The sequence below is a fragment of the Limulus polyphemus genome, unplaced genomic scaffold (assembly GCF_000517525.1).
Source record: "Limulus polyphemus unplaced genomic scaffold, Limulus_polyphemus-2.1.2 Scaffold1018, whole genome shotgun sequence".
In the NCBI taxonomy this organism is placed as follows: domain Eukaryota; kingdom Metazoa; phylum Arthropoda; class Merostomata; order Xiphosura; family Limulidae; genus Limulus; species Limulus polyphemus.
Genome location: NW_013666628.1, coordinates 113407 through 133069, shown reverse-complemented (window position 1 = coordinate 133069; position 19663 = coordinate 113407). Strand labels below are relative to the sequence as shown.

The 19663-nt window shown below is 33.0% G+C and overlaps 1 protein-coding gene across 2 annotated transcripts in view; it reads right to left on the bottom strand.

Annotated features, from left to right (window-relative positions):
• LOC106461720 (intersectin-1-like) overlaps positions 1-19663 on the bottom strand; it is a 223110-nt gene that overhangs the window by 154521 nt on the left and 48926 nt on the right. For both annotated transcript variants that reach the window (XM_022388749.1, XM_022388750.1), the window contains exons 7-10: positions 14082-14249; positions 13331-13497; positions 7896-7985; positions 1137-1287 (exon numbers count right to left, since the gene is read on the bottom strand). In XM_022388749.1, coding sequence (XP_022244457.1) covers positions 1137-1287; positions 7896-7985; positions 13331-13497; positions 14082-14249 — 576 coding nt within the window. The remainder of the gene's footprint in view (positions 1-1136; positions 1288-7895; positions 7986-13330; positions 13498-14081; positions 14250-19663) is intronic.

Below are 19663 nucleotides of genomic sequence, written 5' to 3'. Positions count from 1 at the left end.
TGTAATTGTTAAATTACTTCATTCATAAACACATGCAATACACATGCATGTTTCTTGTATTATGTAATCATAGAATAATTCTTGAAAATCATTTTTATCTTTTACTATGGGTGTTCTGAAACATGGAAAAAAATATGAAAGTGGTTTCCAGAAAAGGAAAAAAAAACAAAAGAAGAAGCTAAAAAAAGGGAAAATCTGCTTTAGAAAAAGTTCCCAAGTTTTTCTCAGTTTGTGAGGAAACAGAACAACAGAACAACCCATCCAGCCCTTTCAAGAACAAAGCTTCTACCCTGAGTGATTCTCAACCCACTGTAGCAACTAAAAATTCTAGTAAAAGTGCTGGTTCATCCCCTTATGATTCGCAAAAGGAAGGAACATGTCAGCTTGAAAATCTCGGTACTAATTCTGACGATGAAGACAATCTCTTGTCTGATCCAGCATTATGGTCAGTGGACAGGAAAAAAAATAGTATTTTGGACTCCCAAAAGTATGATTCCAAAACAAAATATAGCAGAGCAAGATTTTTCAGTATCCAAAAGAGGTAAGTATTTAACAGCTGTTCAGAGATGCTGTTCCTTGAACTTTAAGATTAAACTAAGAAACAGCAAAACAGAAAAGAGATCGGTTGATCTATTCACCTTATTCTGGGAAAATTTTGCTTTGTTTGCATTCTTTTTAAAGATTCTGATGTCTATTTAGTAAAAGGATTCTGCAATTGGTCGCATGGCTCTAGAGTTATAAAAAACAATGAAAAGGTGAAGCTGTTTTGTATGCTGCTGGATGGGACAAACTAATAGCATAGAAACTATGGATTCTAAGTTAAACAACGATTTAGAAAATGAAATTATGATATCGGTGGAAGGTATTGCATCAAGTTAAAGGGACTCAAAAAAATTAGTGCACCAGGGTCTCAAACTGCTATCTAAGTACAACCACTGCATATAAAATTGCTTCAAGGAATAAATTTTATGCTAAAATTCAAATTCCTGTAAGCTGCAAGTCAGATAAAAAATTCACAATTCTTCTAGTTCAAAAGTTACAGTGCCTCTAAAAAAATGTAATAATATACTAAATTCAAAATGTCTTTAAATGGAACTGCAGTTTAATACACATTTAATCCATAAATCTCACTATACCTGATTCTTTCCTTCCGTTCTTGTTCTTCCCTTTCTTTTCTTTCACGTTCTTCCTGTTCTTTTCTTTGAATTTCCAGTAAAGCTTGTCGTCGTTTTTCCAGTTCTGCTTGACCCTTCTCAAAATTCTCCCTTCGTCTATCTTCAAATGTAGCTAATTGAAATTTTATCACAGATTAATAACTTTACATTATGTATGTGCAATACCTAAGAATCTTTGTGTGTATGAGTGAGACTGGGATAAAACAGTTAAAAACAGAAGTGAAAAAATCTAATCAAGGAAATTTCTCATTTTACACATCTTCAAAAGTATAATCTACCCATGCATGTTCAATTTCTTGACATGCTTTGAAAACCAGGGTACACCTTTTATTATCCACATCATAGTTTAATGTAATTGGTTTTGTCTTTTGGTCTATTAATGCCAAAGATGCTTTTCATCACAGGTTCAGATTTGCTCTTGCTAATATTTTCCTTTCTATTAACAAAAACTTACTAAACTGTCTTAGTTTTGTTTAACCCACACAGGTAATGAAAAGAAGGAACAAAATATTTCACAGAAAAGAAAATGGAACCAGAAGTGTCACAGAATTGACTGACATAATCAAGGAAGAAAGTACTCACCACGAGTGCAACTTAAATACACCAGTATTTAGCCCATCTGCCCAACACACAAGATAAATCCATACACAATGAAATAAAACAATAAACCATGGATGCAAAAACTGATAAGTGGTACAATATTAAATATAGAAGACAAACATAATTACTGATACAGAAGAAAAGCACAATCCATAGCTCTATCCCAAATTAAACTTTCAAAAAGATAAAGCTCTTCTGTAAGTAAAATAAGTAGTTTCCAAGTTAACATTTTCTTAAATCAAAAATGTATTTCCAATAATACTTACTTTTGCTCACACTGCAGCTATTACTTAACTGCCAGTTTTCTTCCTTTGTTTTATAAATAATGCATTTTTAATTGAATATTTCAGTTGGTTAATAATGCTTAAAAGTGTATAATATAAAATTTACAAAATATCAGATCTAGTCAATTCTCACATTAAACATGTAATTATATATATTTACAAAATCGCATTATGTGATGGACTGAACTTATTATGATCAAGTTAAAATTGCTGAACGTATTACATACTTACTTCCTCTCATGTTACAGCTATTACTCGACTGCCAGGGTTTTTATTTCTTTGCTCATCTAAGCATTGGTCTGAATTTTTCTTGCTTGCCCCAGACTTCTATTCCCCACTTAATTGCCCTTGGTGATATCTATCATATGATGCTCTCCACCTACATCAATGTGCTCTCTATCCAGGTACTGTATATAAGCACCTCATTCAGATAATATCACTTTTTTTGAGACTGAGAATTAGAAGAAGATATTGATTTCTCCAAGCCCGTTCCTTTGGCTGTGGTTTCGCTAGATAGTAGATAGGGACAGTGGGAATCTTGTTAATCCATTCTAGCGCATCACTAATTAGATGACGAGGCATTTGGCTACCATAAGAGAGTCATTCAGGGTTTGAATTATTCCACATTCATAGCTAGGGTAATCGTGAGTGGATACCAACCTGAAGCCGTAGAGTGATGTGTTCCAAACCACTGGAATCAGGACCAGAAGGTAAGCAACACTGAAGTGGACAAATCTTTTCCTCAACCTGAAGAAGTCCGAAAGGCAACACCCCAAACTCGAAATGATGGGATCCTGTATGCCATACTCAAAACAGTCTGGAAGTAGAAACACCCATCTTCATTCCCCAACTGAGTGGGCAAGGTAAGTTCTTCTTGTCACTGGAATTATGGGGAGGATGTGGAAAAATTGTGCTCAACCAAGGACCCAAGATGGGACTACTCTGCATTAAGAATTACAAGGAGACAAAGGACCCTCTTCCATGAACAATGTACTGAACCAATATTGATCAAAAAGAAGGGCTATGCTCAACCCAACCGGATAGCTGAGCATCAAATCTGAACTGGTATTATGAGTAGACTCCCACGTAAGTTGGTGCCTCTCCAACCAACATCTGGAGAAAAAAAATCCAGGTACCCAGGTAGAAGGGCCAACTTTGCTCTCTTCTCTAAGAGTGGAGGAATTTACTAGAACACCCTGGAGGAAGAACCTATGTCGACTACTGCAGTGACTGGAAACCGGATATGGTAAGAACTCCCTAGCTCCATTAGTAGAATCCGGCAGCCCTGAGGAACTGCTCTGGAAACAGTGCAATAGGTGAACGAAGTTCCCCAAATTTTTAAAAGCATACTGACCCACATTTATTCAATCCAATGATCGGCAGGCTCCCCTTATGCTGTACTCAAGAATATCCAAGAGTGGCAGTCAAGCAAAGTCCAGTAATACCACCCGGTCAGGCTCTAGGTGGTCTTATGGAACACCTCATTTATACAGAGCCTGTTGCAACCTAGATAGAGTATAGTGAATTAGTGGATGCTAGTATAGAAATGGTTTGATAAAAGCACACTTGCCTGGGTAACACTCACCACAAAGTGGTATCCTGTAAAAATGAGGAAAGGGATCCTGAAAGGTAAAGAAGAGAAAAGAGTAGCAATGAAAATACTCACCCCTCTGTATAATCTAATGAAAGTGGTTTAGTCAAAAACCATTAGATGAAGATACTGATACACCATGCAAATAATGTGAGATAAAAGTATTGGGGAGGTCCACATATCATCTCACACAATGTCCTCCAGTAGACAATTCAACCAGGTCGCAAGGGCAGAAATGTGATGAATATGATGAGATGTGACTTGCAGAATTCTCCTTGCCTTGAAAGAGAGCCCAGAAAACGCATTATGGATCAATTTTGTACCAATCCTGTCAATGTAACCAGTGATAAGTCTTAGGAAACTGAATGATCCCAATGAATAAAGTTGTTGTCTAGCATCTCTAAAGGCAACAAAACCTTCAAGACCCTCACTGGACATAACAAACAATCGAGATCTGGTAAGTCATAAAAGTGAGAAATAGTGATCAGATGAACTGATGAAAAGGATTTATCCTCTTACATGGTTGCCAGTGTCTTAGGGAAGAAGAACCTATCTGAGGACATAGGTAGAATGACAAAGCGTCCTGTGCACAATCAGTGCAAACCAGTGATACACGGCACATGAGGCTAAATTGTCAAATGGGTGTTGTGAAAGGGGATGTAATTTCACCTTAATATACAAGTAAGGTAACTAAAATGGCAGTTTGGGATGAAAGACCAAAAATGATGTTAGGAAGCTGGAAAGTACTGGGGACTCAATGAATTTGTATCTCAAGTACCAAAATGTAGTGGATAAGGCCCCCTTATACAGGGCGATTATGAAAGATGCAAAACCCTTGTCAAATAGCCAGGTCAAAAAACAAGTTATGGTTGGCCCTTCTGATCAAAGGGGTTTCAACCTCCTCTCAATACACCATTGCCAATGTGTGTGCCATTTCCGTTGATAAATGTCAATCAGGGGACTAAGCAAAGACTGAAACAGATACAAGCAACCTTAGAAAATAAACCCCAACACCATGTGAAGGACTGAATAACATCCATGTCTGAAGTTTAAGCTTCTAGATATCCACATGAACAATGTCAGATCATGGCTGCCTCCATTGAGATAGCCAAAAAGAAAGTGGAAGAGGTGGGTACTCCTAAAGGCACCACAGAAGCAGACCCCATATCTTAGTATTGTTCTAATCTAACCACCCCCTTGAGAGAGAAGATAATAATCATGAATAAGGAAATGGGGAAATCCAATGAATCGCTGCTCATAATCCATTGGTTGCATAAAGACCAATGAGGGATCTCTTGTGCACTCATCCCAACAAAGAAACAAGGGATTTGAATAAATCCCACATTTCCAAAAGAGAAAGAACAATCTGTGCAGTGGGAGAAAGAGAGGTGATAAAGAAAGGCTCAAACTCCTTGTTCCATAGCTTGGAGCCAGATGACAGTTGGCTGAGCCCGACTGAGATACGTGATGAAAAAAATATCCAGACTGACAATATATTGTGTTAGAGAAAGAATAGACGACTCAGCTCTGATAATGAAGTGTGCCTTGGTTGTTTCAGAAAGTAGAATCTGGGTGTGACATTTTGCTAATTGACAAGATGGTGCCAGCAGTAACCAGTTATCCATGGAATAGTGCATGAACAAGTTTAGGGAAAGGAGGTGACAAGAAAAACTCATACAATTTAGCAGAACACATATGGTGCAGTTGCTTGTCCAAAGGTCAGAACCATGAATTGCAGCACCTGACTCTTATGCACAAAATGCATAGAGTGGTTGGACACCACCAGTATAGAAATGTGCAGAGAGGAGCCTAACTTGGACATCCAGAATCCTAGTAAAAAAAAATGCTGACTCCAAATAAGGAATGACTCACTTGTGAACCTTGAAAGATCTAGGGAATTGATATAGATGAAAATGATTGATGACTGGATGCCAATCTCCTGTCTTCTTGGGCCAACAAACAGATGAGAATAAAACCCTAGAACCAGACCAACAAAACCCTGATAGTCCTAAAATGATGTTCCGAAATCTGAGGATTTGCAGGAAGCAGAAGCACTACAGGTTGGGTAGATAATGGTGGTGAATATGTGAACTTAATTAATGACTAATCCTGATTCAAGGACCTGCAGTATCCATGAATAAGGTTTACCACACATCCAGGAATTCTCAGAGCCAAGCCCCCCACAGATTCCAAAAGCATACAAAAGTCACCAACACCACTACCAGCATTACAACCAAGTGGTGGAACCCTTAGATATGGACATAATCTATTCTGGATAGAAATAAACTGAGGTGCTGATGTCGGGGGTCAGGACCATCAAATATGGGCAGAACTATGACCCCTTGTATAAACCATGGAAAACTAAGACACCAACATCAACAGGGATGAATGTAGAAGCTGGCAATCAAATCAATTTCCATGTTAACAATGGTTCCAACTCATTTTCAATGAAAGTGGTGATCCTCAGTCTTCCAACAAAGTTTAGAGGCATAATAAATAATTTGGCCAAGTATATAGGGCGAGACGAATCCTAGAAAGTTTTGATCTATTCAGGTTAACTACAGATTCTGCTCTAGACCCTGACGGAGATTCATTCTTTGAGAGTTAGAATATGCTTCCACTTTGCGGTGGTAGGCTAAATCATGTAGTTCCAACAACAGTGGTGGACAAAACATAGCTGTCCCTTCACGTAACTGAGCAGTAAACCTCCTGCATGAACCACGCAATATCAGTGGGTCGGATTGAGAACTAAGCATTCCTTCCCACTTTCATCCATCAAGAAAGGTGCAGGCTCAAAAGCAACTAGAGAAAGACCCAAAACATAACACACTCGACAAACCATCTACAGAAAATGAACTCAAAGCAGCTGATCCCAAACTGTCCTCTTGAGAAGCCAAGAGAGTAAATGAAGGCACAAGAAAAAGCAAATCTAAATTTTCTACAGAATATCCAGGATCGCCCTTAATTACAGCCTTAGAGAAAACCACTGAACTGAATATATGTGTCCATCTTACTACAAACTGATTATCGAACAATGCTAGAAATCAGAGTTGGGATAGGAAAGACCTGATTTGCCTATGTGCAGTAAATAATAATCCGGGAATTCATGCCTTATATCGGTTTGCCAAGGGAAATTTTTTAATATAAAAATCAACTAGGTAACACTTAAAGTATCCTCCACCGATCATGGTACAAAGAAACTCATTTATGAAAGCTTTGTCGAAAAATAGTGCTAATATTATCTAAATGAGGTGCTTATATATAGTACCAGGATAGAGGGCACATTTAAGCAGGTGGAGAGTGTCACGTGACAGATATCTCCAAGAGCAATTAAGTGGGGGAATAAAAGACTGGAGCAAGCGAGAAAAATTCAGACCAATGCTTAGATGAGCAAAGAAAGAATACCCTGGCAGTCAAGTAATAGCTGTAGTGTGAACATAGGTAAGTATGTTTTGGAAGTATGATTTCTTGAAATGCGATACATGCAAAAATTTTTACTTTATCATAGTAAATTCTGTCCATCACCTGATGCCATTTTGTAAAGCATAACTTTTAATGCTTTTAAGCATTACTAACCAACTGAAATATTCATTTAAAAGTAAGCATCATTTATAAAACATGCAGCTAGTCTTTGTAATAAAACAACCACAAAGAACCTAAGTTATGAAACATTTATTGTTAATACAATACTAGTTGGACTGGCACTTAACATTATTGAAGAAACTATGCATAGTCCACACGATCTGCAAAGTGTATGTAGAATGCTTCATTATAAATTTAAAAAGCAAAATCACATGCACCTATGAACTAAAAAGCACATCATCAGTAAAGAAATAGATGGACTGTGTGAGAGTGATGCTACACCAACATTACAGTAGTAACTTTCCAAAAAATGACGGGTTGTATAGGAAACTATGAAAGAAACATAAGATCTAAGGTACAATCAGGAGACATAAAATTGGAGCTTTGTCTATACCTTATAAGACAAAATAGTACAAGACAAATATTAATAGAGAAAGGAATGCAAGATAAATCCCTAGTTTTTTTACATACAGTAATAGAAACAAAACTAACAAAAAAAACTGAAAAATATCATTAAAACTGCTTTATATCTGTCTACATGCAAATTAGAAAGTATTAAGACACTATTACCAATAATTTGTTCCTATGAAATACCTTTGAAAACATCCTTGAAAGTAAAAAAAACCTTTTATTCAAAAGAAAAAAAAAAGATAAAACACACACCTAGTGATTTGACTCTGTCTTCATCCCTCATTTCACCCATCATAGACCCCAGATCGGCTAGAAGATTCTGACTAGACGTTGCCGATCCAGCTGGAAAGAAACATTTTTTTATAGCAGTATATAGATCTCAATATCAGTACAATGTTGAAAACTTATCAAAAACTCCTGAAAATTAACTTTAGTTCTAACAAAACTTTTAAGAAAGATAAATAATAACATAGGCCTGCAAATTTAAACTTCATAAAAGTTGTTTTGATTTTAATAATAGATTTTCCATAATTCAGTTACACAGATTTTGAAAATAATATTTTTTTTTATCACGTAAGGATTTTTAACAAACCAGGAAGAAAAAATACTCTTACTTAGATCCAATTATTTTATATCATTTACCACAATGAACATTATTTATTATTATGTTTGTTAAAAAAAATACAAATAAACTTAAGAGGGAAAACATTTATGTCAAATGAATATACATCCTCATTCATCTGATTTGTTTGTGAAATCTATATCTTTTAGTCTCAAAACTATGTGTTGTGGTATTTCTTTTATGTATTGCATCTGGAGCATCTCATTTCAATGGCCAGCAGTAATTAGCCATCATGCTGATGTTCCACTATCCCTGATACCTCCTCTCCATTTCACTAATGTCTTGATGAAACCTTTCTCCTTGTTCTTCACTGATGGCAACAAGATTTTCAGGTAAATAGTCAATATGTAAGTGTAAGAAATGAACTTTGAAGCTCATATTACAACCCAACTGTTTGAATTTGTGTCCTTGTTGTTTCCTAAAAATTTGTCAATAACATCTTTAAAGGCAATCCACACTTCTTTTTCAACTTTCCTCATTGTCCTTTCAAACTGTTCATCCAAAGTGAATTTCCTAATCTGAGGCTCAACAAAAATCCCTTCTTTAAGTTTTGCTTCTAAAAGAGCTGGGAATTGCCCACACAGATATTTGAAATAGTTGCCATCTTTGTCTAAGGCCTTTACAAACTGCTTCATCAAGCCCAGTTTTATGTGAAGTGGAGATAATAGGAATTTCTTTGTGTCAACCAAACTTTCACATTCAATGTTTTTCAATCCTGGAATCAAGTTGACTCTGCATAGCCATTGCTTCTTTATCCAGTGCTGATTCTGTGCTCTGCTGTCCCATTCAGACAAAAATCATGGAAACTTTGTATAACCAGTTTGTTGATCCAACAATATATAGAGAACCTTTAAGTCTCCACAAAGTAGCCAACCATGTTCTTTGTATTTCACATTATTCAGAAGAAATTTGAGATTTTTGTATGTTTCCTTCAAGTGAACCATATGAGCAATAGGAACAGATATATATATGTTACCATTGTGAAGGAGAACACTTTTAAAGACTTCTTTTGGAGAAATCAATGAACAATCACCACTCACTTCATAGACTGCAGCTCCTAGCATTGGTATTAATTCAGCAATATTGTTGCAATAAACCAGTGAACCTTCTCGCAAAAAGTATGGTATAAACTCTTTCTCACGATTTCTGTACCAGTAAAATGATATACCTAAAGAAAGTAAGTTCTTAGCCCAAAATCTTTCACCAAACCATGACGTTCACTTCTTTGAAAAGTTGTAGTTCACCAGACATTTCAGGTTGAAAACAATCCCTATCATTTCTATTGTCATCAGATGAAACTATCAAGAATCTCTGGTACAGGTACATTGCAACAGGTCTTAGAGCAGATTGAAAGTTTAAATAAGAAATTTCCTTTTTATTTCAAGTGTTATAGCCTTGTACATTACATGAGAAAAAATAGCAGTCATCTACATGGTTTCTAGACTCATGCCAGACTATTGGAATTCCTTCTTACCTTTAGTCCATTGTCTCAACTTTTCAACACAAATGGTGCAAACTTTGTGCAGAGCCCATGATTTGTCTTGGTCCCCAAGTTTTATCCCAAAATACACAACACGTTTTTTAGACAAATTCTGCAATGTTTTATAACAGAATACGTTTGGCTCATTTACACAACCTCTTACTGCTATAACAATGAATAAATATTGAAAAGAAAATATAATGTTAAAAGTGCACACACAAACCGTTTATATACTAGTGGTGAGTCTTGTAGGTTCTAGAACGATCACACCATGACTGGTCTAGAGAAATCTATAGCCAGTGGTTGTCAACATTTTAAGCATAACAAAATGTGACCCAATTTCAATGAAAATGGTTTACTTATGTAAAAGTACATATGATATTTTGTGAAAAATCTGTATGTGATGGAGAAAAATGGATATAATTTTTGGATTCGGCATACAGGAATTACTGTAGAACGTGTAAAAATTATGATAATAAAACCATCACAGACCTATGTAATCAACATTCTTGAACCATATTTATTTTATTATGCTAGCAATACATTACAGTTTTACAGTATAAATTAGCTTATTTGAAAACAGGTCTATGCTTTTCATAACTACACATGCATTTTATCTTGAAAAGTGTCTACTTTTCTATATAATTGTAAGTTCTAAACTTTAATTCTCTCTCTCACAACAAGTTCTGTCAAATCAACCGACCTCATAACCATTTTGTACACGTTATAGTTTCTATACTATAGCTTTTATTACAGTAAGTGCATCTTTACAAAACTTAACAGACTTTGAGTAAACATTACAGGTCCTTTGTATACAAAAAAATCATTTTATTAATTTACTATTTTTGCTAAAGATTTCTTCATGAATATAGATAATCCTTTCTTTTTTACTAGTTTGATTACAAAGTGATTTCCACATTAAGATTAAAAATACTTTTCTTCATCTCAGAAATTTCAAATTTTCTTTGCATAATCTCTAAAACCTCTTAAATAAAACTCTACCCCAATTCTATATAAGGTTGGCCAATTTGACCAACTTCATAACCATCAAAAAAATCTAAATTACCCTTCTTTTCTTTCTAGAATAGCTTTAAATTGTAACATGAAACTACATTTCTTTATCCTAAATGGCTTTAAACTCATTACAGTATACATCTATTTATATTTGAATGTTATTGTTTTATTGCCCTTTGAGCCATGTCTAACTACTACTTGCATCAATATAAGTTGTAAATCACTTGACGAATGTACAGCTCACATTATGCTATTAAATTACAATACGCATCAGCTAGTCGCAAGCATATCTTGTGCAAACTTATTACATTATTCTTACTATCATTTATTTTACCTAATCTAACATTAATTAACCTTTAAACAATTTGTGAAAAAAAGGATGTGATAGATGGGCATGGCAAGTGAGGTCTGATTTTATACTTGATTGCTATGTAACCAAATATGAAGGCTATGAAATTTATGCTCTGCCTGTACAATGACAATATTATAATGAGTAATTTACATTAAATTTCATACTTCTTAAAGAGGCAGTAAATAACTTATAGAAGAAGGAATGCCTAGAGAAAAAATGTTGTAATTCTGATACTAAAGGGAATTCTGGATAATTTCATATATTGCCTTATAAAAATAAGAACTTGAAATTTATAAAATATCAAAATTTGATCTTTAACCTCCCCCTAGTATGAGAATTGTGACATTTGCTCTTTTAGTCTTCAATCTTCTTTTATTTACAACCCCTCCGAGAAATACGGAATTTAATGTAAATTACTCACGCAAAGCATAATTTTTATAGTCTTGTTTATTTACGAAGTCATAAAATAGAAAATTAGACCCACATCTTCTCTGTCACAAATTGCCAATAGTACTCTCTGATGTTTAATACTATACTACTTATAACCAGTAAAAAGTAAAAATTTTAATCTATCAAATGACGTATTATATTACATTATATTCTGTACAGAGAACTGTCTATTTCACTTCCAGTTAAAACTTCATACCCATGGTAAACACATCAACAAGCTTACCTGAATTTTTAACAGCTCTTATGGCATAGTTAGAAATCAAGAAAAATTATGATAGTTATAGAACATTTTCTGCTTTTTATATGCTATTATTCTGTGTTCTTAAGTGCATTATTTAATTAAATAGAAAATTATTTAGTGTAGTCATACCATTAACATAAAAAAGTAGTCTCACATTTCATCGACAGTTGACCTATGTAAGTACTATATATTTTGTTTTCATGTGTATTCTTTATTTATTATAATAAAAGTCACTTAAGTGTAAACATTACAAACTTTTTTTTTATTAGGTTAGTTTAGGTAAAATAAAGAAAAATAATAAAAAAATTTTACCAAGGATACTTACTAGTAGCTGAAGTGTTTTGTAATTCAATATGGTAAACATGAGCTACACGATTACCAAGTGATTTCCACAGTTAAAAGGTCAATAAAACAATAAAATTGAAGTAGAAACAGATGTATACTATTACAAGTTTTAAGCTATTCAGGATAAACAACAGTAGATTCTTGTTACAATCTACAGTCGTTCTATAAAGAAAAAAAGAAATATATATTTATTTAAAATTTTTATGGTGGTTATAAAATTGGTTAAATTGACCAAACGCATATAGGCTTAGAGTACAGAAAATATTCTTACTGAAATAAAAAAACATTTGAAAGTTATTTAGGTTTTAGAGAATATGCAAATGAAATTTGACAATTTTCAGATGCAGAAAAGTATTTTTAATCTTAACATGAAAATCACTTTGCAATCAGAGAAGTCAACACACTGACTGATATATTCAAATAGAAATTTTTAGTAATAATACTTCATTAAAAATTGATTTTTTTTGTCTATAAAAGACTTATAACGTTTATTTAAAGCTTGCAAAATTTTGAGAAATTACACAAAACATATTAAAAGTTATAGCATGGAAACTTAAGGTCAATTTGGGGTCACAAACTCAGTCAAATCAACCGAGCCCATAGTGACAGAGTTAATGACTGTTTGAATTCAGAATAACCTATAGTATTTTGTTAAGATAAATAAGCTATGTTAACAAAATATATGACATCAGTGCACAAATCTTACTTGGTCCCCACAGAAAATTGTTTGCTCAACCAGTAGCTTATGCCTTTAACTGGTGGATTTAACTCTAAAACTGCACTTAAATTTGGGTTCCAGTTAGTATTTTCAGAACTTCATAGTTATACATTTATAAACCAGTTCTATACATTTAACCATTATATAAATCATTAACTCTCTCATCTCACTTATTGTTCTGCTATTAAATATTTCCCATGCTAAAAATAGCATGTGATCATACCACCTTACACTCTGACAGCCACACTGGCACTGCATGGTACCTTATAAGTGTTACTGAACATAAATCATTAAGACACGTACAGTGTCAATGCACTGTCACATTAAAGTAACAATTTTGAAATAATAACAAAACTAAAACATCCAGTAAAACTGTAAATGATGTAACTCTTTATAATGATTTGTCCTGTAGGCCTTTTTACAATTAATTTCTTGAGAAAATTCACTCACAAAGTTCCTACTTACTGGAATGTACACTAGATGATCGATTTCGTCGATATGATGGTGGGATCAATTCTGGTGGTAATGTGGGTTTCAACTTTTCTCCTGCTGAAACACAGTCTGCAAGGTGCATAGCCAGCACAAACTCTTCACATGACAGTCTCCCATCAGAATCGATGTCTGATAAGTTCCTATTCATCAAGACAAAAACATTAAGAAATGTTTCTTAAACCAAACTAAAGTGAAATTATCTTTCCAATAGCAATAAAATGACGAGTGACAATACAAACTGATAAAATGTAGTGATTCAATGACTTATGTATAGTGAATGTTAATGATTTTATACTGTTTAGTTATATTAAATAGCTCAATAAAAACAAAGCATAGTCTATACAAAAATAAGATAAATATCGTCACTGTTTATTAATACTCCAAATTTGAAAAGAAATAGTAGATAAATTTCTGTAAAATGATTTAATGAAAAATTGACATTTTTAGTTTAAACTACTTACATAAAAACTAATCTTGTGGATAAATATCACATACAAGTATTTTCTCAATAAGATAAGCATTGTTTTGATAGCAAAATGTATGAAATCAAGATAGGGTTGTGAAACCAGTAAACTGTATGATTATGATGCTAATATGCTGTTTAGTTACTCTACAATATGCAAAATCAAGAATTAAATTAGTTTTATGATAACAAACAGCACTGAGTATTAAAAAATGAAGACAGAACTCAATACGGCTTTAGTTGCTAAAACCAGAACCTTACCAGATTAGGGCTAAGACAGCATGTGGCAGACCTGTCTGAATCAGGATATTTCGAGCCTGAGGCCCAGTAAGATACCCACTTCGAGTTCGGTCATGGGTGTTAAACATTTGGGTATACTTGAGTTTGGAAGATTGAGGTATCATCCACTCTCCCATGCTGACCGAAGCCCTGAGAAAAAAAAGAAAATAACATTAAATTGAACAAAATTAAGAAAATACAACCAAAACTAATACAGTTTAAATGTGATAACCAAATCTGAATTCCACATATTTCAAAGATATAACAAGAAAAAACATAAGCCTAGAAAAAGATGTATTTCATAATGCATAATTTCATGAAATAATGAAATGATATGTAGCTCCAAGATATATAGTTGCTAAATAATTCTGTAGGCAAATAACATTTTTAATCCTTCAAATACTGAACAAGTCTAATTTAGAAAATAGGCACATAATTATCTTCAAACTTCAATACAAAATCGACCAACCTCGTAACCACCATAAAAAATTAGGTAATAAGATTTAAGTGTGTTTTTTACTCTTAATATAGCAGCACAATGTGTCAGAAAACAAATTACAACACTTCCACCTATCAGCTACCTCATTTTCATATTTAATTTAGGACAACATGTAGAAAATCAAATTTGAAAGTGTACATTTTTTATGTTATGTACTGCCATGCAGGTGTGCCTACTGACGAACAAGGAAAATTCTAGTTTCACATTACATTTGAATGTTGTTGTATTTTGTTACATGTTTTTGAGTTCTTTAATATTTCATCTAGTTCTTCTTTTACAGGTTGCATACTTCCAAAACACTGAATATTTTATTTACAATACTTGACTTGTAGAAGTTTGTTGTGGTGTGAGTTTTGTTCAAACTAAATTATTTACTATACTTACTGCAATAACGATATAGGGGTTATTCTATAAAATATTTTAATTTTTCAATGTATGGGAAGGTTTAATACGAAATTGGTTTGCTTTTGGAGTACTAAGTTAGCATGCCAAGTTTGGTCTGGGTCGGTAAATTCACTTAGGAGAAGATGCATCCACAAACAGACAAAAAGTTTTCCTTAATAGTGGATAGTTATTGCACTGATATGGCTTAATATGTATAGTGCATTTGTGAAGAACACATGCACCCCACTTTATATACTAAGCTCTGTCTTGCTTTGCTCGCCAGAACTGGATAAAGTAAAACAAGTGTGTGTGTGTGTGTCTATATAAACGAAGTATAATTTTCAACTGTGATTTACTTGTCACCCTTACTTCCAACAGAAATTACTATACCTAAAAAAGAATAAGTTATCAGTAAGTTTGCATACAGTGCTCAACACTTCCCATTGTTTAGTACTAATTTCCTTACCATCATTTTTATTTTTTAAATCATTGTCATGATTAATTCTGAAGATGTAAATTACCACAATTCAAATTCTTTTTCAGAACTAGTTCAAAAAGTATAGGGGTATCAGTTATTTCCAATCATCATGTTGTATAATAAAATCTAGCTAAACATCCCACACAGATACTTCTCTGCATTCACTTTACAATCCAATACAGTGGTTTTACATGCAGAAAACTATGACAACAATGAGCACCACTTCTCCTATGCAACTGTACAGGTTTTACTATAATTACAGTGCAGAACAATACATAATTCAACCTTCAAAACTTGAGCTTATACAGAAGCTCATTAATTCCACTGAATATGGCTTTTAGTAAGCCAACACTATAAATTACTTACAAATTCAAAAATAATAATAATAAGTGAAAAAAAAGTCGGAGATTGCACTCAAAGCAATGTGTTATGTCAGTTCTTTCACTACATAAGCCCTCAGTTAAAAAAGTTTCAATTAAAGGGAAAAAATCCACATTATACAAATATTGTAGTCTTACTCATAGAGTCTGAGGACTTGTAGGACTAACATGACTGAGTGAGATTCAAGCATCATAGAATCTCTGCTTCCAACATCTTCTATGTTGCCATCCCAAGGTCTTGAACTCCATCATTTTTTTTTTTGTAGGCGATGATGCTATTTTGCTGTTGCCAAACAATATTTATTTATTTATTCTTCAAAGCAAGTCTGGTGCTTGCTGCTTATAGCATGGCTATGTAATACTTCCATATTTGTGTTTGACAAATCTAGTTTTGTACCACACAAAATAAACTTTGCATGTCTGTCATCTCTCCAGAACAACCACAATTAGTCAAATATCACTGAAAATGCACTTTCCAGGCACGGAATGTTAAAATCCAGTTTATACATATGATCAACACTCACTTCCACAGAGCCTAGCTACTAATCAGGAACACTTCATAAGTGAATTATGCACTAACCACTGTAAGTAACCATGGCAACATCACTCCAGTCAACCAAATATGCCAGGAAAAAAACATACTGTGTAACTCGAATGGTGAACATAAGAGAATAAAAAAAAATCATTTGAGCAGAAGGCAAATCAAAAGTCCACGAAGACTACTGTCTGCCTACATATTCTACAATAACTTTCACCTGATAAGATTTGACCTGACCCTAGTGTGAGAAATGTGATATTTTCTCTAGGCATCCCCTCTTCTATATTTTATTCACCACCCCTCCAATAAGTATGAAATTTAACATAAATTACTCATTATGAAATTGTCATTTCACAGATAAACCATAACTTTTATAGCCTTCAATCCTGTTTAGTTACACAGCCATCAAATAGAAAATTAGACCCCTCTTGCCACATCCTCTCTTTCAGGATTTGTTAATAGTTCTCTCTTACATTTAATTCTATATTACTTATAACCAATAGAAAGCCAAGGTTTTCATCTATCAAAGGACATATTACATTACGTTGTTATCTGAACAGAAAATTGTCATTTTCTCTATTAGTACAAGCTTTGTTCCCAAGGGAAACATAACGACTAGCTTGGATGAACTTGTAATGGCTCTTGCCACAGTTAGAAAGCCAGAAAAATTGTGATAGTTATGGGAAATTGTCTGCTTTTTGCATGTTATTATTCTATGTTCTTTGGTGCATTATTTAATGCATTACTACCATCAGTATAAAAAAGTAAGTTTAAGTGTCATTGACAATCAACAGCAAAAAATTAAGATCCAGGTGAGTACTTTATTTCTTGTTTTTCATGTGTATTCTTTATTCACTATTATAAAAGTAACTAAAATGTAAAAATAGGTTAGTTAAAGTTATATTAGGTAAAATAAGTAATAATAATAATAATACAATATAATAAGTAGCTCGTAGGTAATGTAATTCAATAACATAATGTAAGCTCCACATTTCCCAAGTGATTTACAACTTATAATGGCAAAATAGAAGTTAGATACAATTCAAAAGGCAATAAAACAATAATATTTAAGTATAAATAGATGTATACTGTTATGAGTTAAAAGCTACTTAGGATAAATGAATGTAGTTTCATGTTACAATTTGAAGTCATTTTATAAAGAAAAAAGTGCAATTTAGATTTATTTCAATTTTTTTTTTGTTACGAAGTCAGTCAAATAAGGTAGAAAAAATATAAAGCTTCATTGAAAACAAACATCTGAAATGTATTTAGGAGGTTTTAGAGATTAGTCAAATGAAATTTGAATCTTAACATGAAAATGACTTTACATGCAGACTAGTCAAAAAAGAAATACTCAATATATTCATGGAGAAATCTTTTTTAAAAATACTTTACAAAAAATAAGATTTTTTGTATGTGGAGGACTTATAATATTTACTGAAAGTCTGCAAAATTTTGTGAAGATATATATATATATATATATATTATATTAAAATTTAATGGTATCAAAACTAAAAACACTTTAAACGAGTACAGAGAAGTCACGTGGTTGGTTAAATTGACCAAGCCCGTGATGTCAGTGGAAACGTAATGAACAAAAATCTTGTGTTGCAAAATTCATATCTGCAAAAACTGTAGCCAAAGTCAGCAAGTTGAACACGTGAAACAAAAGAAAAGTTGAAGATGAATCTTTAACTCTTTCCATACAGGTTCTGTTGATGTAACCAACCTTTTAACCACAAAGTGACCATCAGTTTCCAAACTATAGCTTTTAATATGTTTTATGTAGCATCATGAAATTTGGCAAGCTAAAATAAACATGTCTTTTGTACATGAAAAATCAGATTTTTCAATTAATTATTTTTTACTAAATATTTGTCTGTGAATATAAATGAGTCAAGAGAGTTAACTTTTTATGCTAAGATGAAGAATACTTTTCTTCCTCTCAAAATTTTCAAATTTCATTTGTGTAATCTCTAAAATCTCTTAATATAAAATTTGTTTTTAGTATAACTTTATTTTATATGATATTTTCTATACCCTAACTCTACATGGATTTGGTTAATTTAACTGACTTTGCAACCACCATAAATATAGGAAATAAAGCTAAATTACCCCTTTTTTGACTTTCTAAAATGACTGCATCTTGTAACACAAAACCACAATTGTTTATTCTCAATAGCTTAATACTCATAACAGTGTACACTTGTTTATACTTAATTTTATTTTTTTACTGCCCTTGGACCATGTCTAACTAATAATCCCACCACTCAAGCTAATCATAAATCATTTGGCAAATGTGTAGCTCATGTTACCATGTAAAATGACGTAATATAAGTTGCTCATGAGCATACCTTGCAAATAATTATTTTTTTCATTATGTTTCCTAATCTAACCTTATAAGTTTCTACAAGAAACACAAGATAAATAGTACTTACATAAAACCTCTTGTTCTTTTGCTGTTGGTTGCCAATGAAATTTAAACCTACTCTTTTTTTGTAATGATGATACTAGAATACTACATTACTTTTATTTAAGTAAATAATAAACCTCAGAACAGAATAACAGCATGAACAAAGCAAACAATGTCCTCTTATTATCATATTTTAATTGGCTTTCTAACTAAGACAAATGCTGCTCAATCTGAATACTGAGAGATAAACACTGAAACTGAAGATAAAATAGACAATCGATAGATTAAAACTCTGCCTTTCTATTGATTATAAATTATATAGTACAAAATGTCAGAAAGAATTATTTGAAATTTGTGAAGAAAAGAAAGAAAGGATGAGGCAAGTGGGTTTGATTTTATAGTTTATGACTCTGTAAGTAAGATTGAGGGCTATAAAAATTAGACTTTATTTTAGTAATATCTATATCACAATAAGTAATCTATGTTAAATTCACACTTCAGGGAGGGGTGGTGTATAAATTAGAGAAGAAGTCTATAGTTTGACCAAATTAGAAACTCAAAGTACCGATATTCACAAGCTAGAATATAAAATAGGAGCCTCTTTTCAATTTACTAAGATATTGCTCATGTAATAATCAAACAGCGGCACCCCACCCACCTATTTCCATTTTTGGAAATGCTCCCTTATATACACTTACTTCTATACATGACATGAATAACCAATCGGAAGCTCAGAATGTCCCTCTAGCAGAGATGAAAGTGTCCCTTTCCTTAAAATCCTGAAAATAATTGAAGCCAAGTAAGGGGGGTCCGGCACCCAAAATCCTGCATTTTGATGCATTTTAGTACTTAAAATTCACTTCAACAAGTTA